At 38.9% G+C, this 6,000-nt stretch overlaps 1 protein-coding gene across 1 annotated transcript in view; it reads right to left on the minus strand.

The window, feature by feature from the left end:
• LOC124163274 (predicted GPI-anchored protein 58) overlaps nucleotides 1-462 on the minus strand; it is a 65,321-nt gene extending 64,859 nt beyond the window's left edge. The window contains exon 1 of the mRNA XM_046540068.1: nucleotides 230-462. Within this exon, the coding sequence (XP_046396024.1) occupies nucleotides 230-249 (20 nt within the window). The 5' untranslated portion in view covers nucleotides 250-462. The remainder of the gene's footprint in view (nucleotides 1-229) is intronic.
• Nucleotides 463-6,000: the final 5,538 nt, after the last annotated feature.

A 6,000-nucleotide genomic window follows, 5' to 3' on the forward strand; every position in this document is an offset into this window, starting at 1 on the left:
CTATTCTATTAGTGATACTGTTCCAAATAAGTAAAATGGATTAAACTTAAAAATTTCTCTGAGCTCTGGGGGGGTTTAACCCCCAAAAGCCCCCCTCGCTGCGCCACTGCCTAGCATTGCCAAAATGAAAATAGCTAGCGCTCGTGAAGGTACAAGCCATACCGACGGTTCACAATGCCATAATTCAACCAGCAGGGGCACCAGAAAAAAAAACACAAGTAAGACTCACAGTGCTCCGTAGAACCTCATCTTGGAATGTTGTTGGTTGACACCTCCGCTGTTCCCTTAGTTCAACCGTCACACTGGAGGGCGGTGGGTTCTGGAGCACGTACTATTGCCTAGTGCGCGCTACCCTACGTCGATTGTTTCTCGTCCAAATCCTTTAGATGGGGCGGAATATCTTGCTTCCAAGGGTTCTAACTCCGTGGCAAGCGAGTGTTTTAAACTCCTCAACCTGCCTGGACTGACTGAAGCCGAAGTCTAGCGCTCCTCGCCCTTATAAGCGTTACCTCCCCTCCTTCAAAACGGCACCCCATCCACTCATCCACCCCTTCCCCTCCCGACATGCCGCGCACGCGAGCAGCCTTTCCCCGCGAGATCAGCCTCCAGCAGCCACCTCGCCTTCCGACGACACCCAAGGGCGATACAGCAGACGCCCCCGGCCCGGGTCATTGTCGCGAGGCAATGTGTAGTGTTCTACATCTACATAACACCCTGCGAGCCACCTCTAGGGTGTTTGGCAGGGGGTGATAAATACCAGCATACAGCATGCCATTGGACTCCCACATGCACACCACACGGTCCAAAAAACGTCACGTACACTACCCCCATCCGTACCACTATCCGTACCATATGCTGTTAGAAATAATAATAATAAGACTATGAAACATACATTAAGTTTTACAAAGGTTAGTAGGCTATACTAAAAGTCATGAAATCTATTTATGAGTTTTATCGCTTCCGTTATAATATCTTATTGATCGTGGAAAAAAAACATTCTGAATCTGTCTGTTCTACAATCTATCTCTCTTATTTTATTCATATGATCTGACCTTCCGTAGTATGTTGGAGTCCGTAAGATATGGTAAACTTCGTTAGAAAAGACACTGCTCTTGAATTTATCTAAAAGGTTTAGTCTATTTTAAAGAAGTTTGGTCTTAAGTTTAGTCTGTGTTGAAGAAATTTCGGTCAAAATCGATTTTTCGAGCAATATTTTGTCAGGTTTCTTGGTTGGATAACTGTATTAGTTATACCGTTTCAATTTTTTTCAATAAAGCGTCCCGGGTTTCGATGACTAGTCTTCATCAAGGATGGCAATCGAAACTAAACTTAAGTCATAAACAGTAAAATTTCAATAGTTTCGTTCCCGGAAGCGATATGTAGAAACGAAACGAAAAGGATTTAAACCCGGGGAGCTAAACCCAGGGTCGAAACGAAATCGGAGTCAAAACTACTTCGGGTCGAAACTTAACAAAACCTCAGAGACGAAACGAAACGCAGATAGTGTTTGGCACCGGAGGGACCACTTGTTTCACCTTCGAATAGTTTAGTTTCGACCCACAGACCGAGTACGAAGTATGGTTGAATAAAGTAGAGATTCGCCTTACCGTCATTTGATGCATGGGGCAATCATATTTTTACCACAAACAGGAGACTGGTGAACGCAAACTGGTCATTCGATTGTTAAGTTCGATGCTTTAAAGATTTCTACACGTATGTCAAACGTAATAGATCGAAACTATTTCCTCTTATCCCCCTCCACTCAACTTCTGAGATCGAAACTTAACTATGAGCAGGGGAGTTTCGATTAATTTAGTTTCGTTCCCGGGAGGAAAGTTCCGCCCCGGGACAAAACTAAACTCCTTGGTGATTTTAATTTCGTGCGGGAAGGAAACTAAACCTAGGCCGCGTATTTTCGTTACGCTTCGGGTCGAAACGAAACATTTTTGTTTCATTTCACTTGCCATCCCTGGTATTCATCTTCAGAAGTAAATCATTATCTATTTATCTCATCATTGTAACCTGTGCTGCAGTTGGAAAAAAAATTTAGGCGGCACTCGCAAAAAATTGCCAACAGCTGAACATATGTCATACATCCTGCCAGGGGCGGATCCAGGATTTTTTTCTGGGAGGGGCACAAGCAAGGCCGTATCCAGGATTCTCGAGAATAATCATTTCCGATTTCTCTTTCTGAAATCCATTGGACAATTTACAGTAGGGCTATTTTTTACAAATGTCAAAAGGTAGTTTAATCGATAAGCTTGTAAAGAGTTTGGATTTTGGGGATACGTCATACCAGCCCAACTACAGCACTGATGAGAATATGATACTTAATAATTACAGCAAATAAAATTCAGTACAGTTATGTGAAAAAATAAGACTATGGTAAAGTTCACTAGAATTAAGTTTGCAACTTGTACAACAACTTTCAATGCTTGAAATGTCAAACTGCAACCCTTATATTAGTTCCAAGTTTTGCCACGAGAAAACTCAAAACAAGTAAATAATCATTTCCGATTTCTCTTTCTGATCTCCATTGGAAAGTTTACATTAGGGCTATTTTTTACAGATTTAATGAGGTATTTTAACCGATACGCTTACAACGAGTTTGTATTTTAGGGGGCACGCCGTTCCGACCCAACTACAGCACTGATTGTAACCTTGGTTACGTGACGGAAGCAGAGATGAATTTTGAAAGGGACGCCAGAATAAGAGAGAAAGAACGGTAATTGTATTCGTTTATGAGACAGCTGTCCTGGTTATTGTTTTTTAAATTTATAACACCTCTCTAGAATGTAATTCGCAGCTGTCTTAGTATAATTTTAAAATGTTAATTTTAAAATCACTCCTATGGTAGTATGGCATATTGAGTGCCAAGAAAAATTCCTTTTATCATCTTCGTTTTATCATCATCTTTATATCTGCAAAAATAAAGAAACCTTAAAAGGAATACCACAAATTTAAAAATGGGTAGGTGAATTTTCGGACGAAAATTTGCCCATCCATGCCGATGTAACAATTTCGATCATTTCTCCTTGTGAACTATGGAAGGAGGACGAGAGAAAACTGGAGGCCTTTGATCCGCGGGTGTGGAGGAAAATGGAGGCGATGAAGTGGTTGGATATGGAGGGGAACGACAAAGTGCCAGATATGGTGGGCGAGGAGAAAACCTCTGCATAAGATACAGATGAGACAGAGTGATTGTATAAACGGAGTGCTAGTCGGGGAGAGTATGTTAATATCCATGTTGGATGTAATGATTTTAGGTATGTGAGGGAGTGGAAGGAAGAGAAAAGAAATTATTGATAGAATGAAAAGAACTGTCGTGAACTGAATGGAGAGGTTTGTATCTGATTAGGCTCAGCTTAATCGCAAAGTACTCCCAGTAAACCTACCATAATCGGTAGAAAACTTAAATAATAATGCAATGGATAACTCGTTCTTTATCCGGAATATAATATTATAACGTGTATTATATTAGTTCAGACTAACCTTACCATAGGGAAAGATATACTGGAAGAGGTGAATTGAGTTCTATTATTTGGGAAGCCGAATAACCAGCGATGGAAAAAGCATGAAGGTGCAGAAAAAAATCCCAGGGAAAAAGAATATTCCCAATAAAGAAGGATTTACTAATATCAGGCAATTTAAGCTTATGATTAAGGAGGCAATGAATTAGAACTTATGTCTGGAGTATGCTCATATATAGCGATGAGGCGTGAGCAATGACTGCAACAGAGAAACAAGTGCGGAGGAAATCAAAATGTTGTGCTACAAAAGAATGATGGAGATAAAATGGACTGACCGGGTGGGCAACGAGAAATTCCTAAGAAGGACTGGTGAGAAAAACAACCTTACGAATATTGAAAAAGGAAGGCGGAACACTTAAATCGGCCAAATCTTGAGGAACAATGGCTTGATGAAGCCAACCGTCGAGATACAAGCGGAAGGCAAGAACGGAAAAGAAAGAACTCGAATAAAACACATGGGACAGGCTAATGAATAATAATGAAGGAGGCTAATGAGAAGAAATACATTGGTGTGAAGAGATTAATTGATAGGTGAACAGAGTGGAGAGCTGCGTCAAACTAATCTTAAGGTCTGTTTACACGGTACATTAACACGTACAGGTTAATGTCTAAATGTATGAACGCGAGAATGAACGCCAAAATGCACCGTGTAACCACCCAACTTGAGCGAATGCATGCACATAAAATGGAACCTGTTCTAATTTGGCTCATGCATTCGTACATGTTCCGTTCCGGTACACAATAATCATTCACGCAAACGTATATTAACTCGTACGTGTTCATGTATCGTGTAAACAGGCCTTTAGGGTTTGTGTAATATTTCAAAACCTACCGCGTGAACGGCGGTGAAATGTATAACAATTGCCATGAGAAAAAATTCACCTGGACCGGGAATCGATCCACGGACCTTTGGCTTTCCGGGCCACTGCGCAGGCCGCAACGCTACCCAGTTTATTTAATAATTAATTTAATAATAATCAGAACCTGGATAACGTAGTCGTCTGCGCAATAGCCCTGAAAGCCAAAGGTCCGTGGTATGATTCCCGGTCCAGGGGAATTTTTTCTCACCCCAATTCTTATGTAAATCTTAGGGTTGTTGGTTATCGATGATGATCATAGTACATGCAAGAAATTTACTTAATTTCACTATTGTATTCTCAGATTTGTTAATATTTTGCTTTAATGGGGTTCTATTTATTTTATTTGGCAGATTTACGAAGTCGCTTTTCCTTCACGTAAAGTTCAAATGACATTTTTTTGCACATGATTCTCTCGTCCGATAATCGAACAAGGAACCACAGGCTTACAGCACCACTGCATAGAATACTGAGTTATGGTTCTTTTATTTCCATATTTATTTCCATTTATAACTATGGTGAATCGGGCCCTGAGAGATATTTCATAGGTTTTAGGCCCAATAGTAGTGACCTATTGAGCCATGCAAAATATTTAGCCCATGTTCACGATTTTTATTTTGCTATGCACGTAAACGTGATTTTCAAACTTAAAAAACTGTATGCTTCGTTCGTGAAAAAATGAGAAAAGACAAAGTATATTTTGATACGACATCATCTGGGGCATATGTAGAGGTATCTTTTTAGAAATTTTTTGGTTTAAATTATTAAGGTAAAAACGATTTATTGTTTCAAATTTAATAATTCACAAAGTTAGGGCAACGACAAAACTATCAAAGTATTTGGATTTTTACGCTTAACGCTCATGCACTTCATTAATTTCGTAATACAGTAAAAAATTAAGGGAACAATAGTACTGTTCCATCTCAAGGGAATAAAAAAAGAGGAGGTCCCACTCCGTTCCAAGGTGGATATATTTGTACCACCGCTTCGCTCACCGTTAAATCGTATTTCAAAAATGTCCGCAGCCTAGCGATGAGCACAGAGAGATTAATTTTATTTCCAATGTTTGCAATCAAGTATTTTCAGTCACGAGGAATAGGATTGAGAATTGATGTGTTCCATAGATTATCATGAGTATGAATTCAGGTAAGTATTTATAGTTTATTTCCTCATTAAATTTGGATCACACCACCTTCAGCGTTGTAATCGATGACTTTAATAAAGAAATTGAAACAAACGAAGAGAGATAGCACAATTATTAGCCATCGACCATCCTTGGTTGTAATATTTGTGTTTTTTTTCATTCACTTCTTCACACTTGCGAAGGTTAGCTTTTAAGCGGGAAGTAACGGTGTGGAAAGAAATAGAAGACTAAAAAGCCATTGGAATAAAAATTTAAAACGTGTTAAAATGTATAATTTTGTATCGATAAATAAAATATGACTTTTATCATGTATTAATAAATAAATAAAATATAGCTTATTGAATTCCATAAAATTTATTTGTACGTAATTTAAAAAAAATTATAAAAAATGATTAAATTCGCTGTTATAAATAATATTAAAAAACACTGAGTCCTAATTTTCGGATTCCAGAAAATTTTACGACTCGCG

Source organism: Ischnura elegans, chromosome 8, assembly GCF_921293095.1.
Source record: "Ischnura elegans chromosome 8, ioIscEleg1.1, whole genome shotgun sequence".
NCBI classification, from domain to species: Eukaryota; Metazoa; Arthropoda; class Insecta; order Odonata; family Coenagrionidae; genus Ischnura; species Ischnura elegans.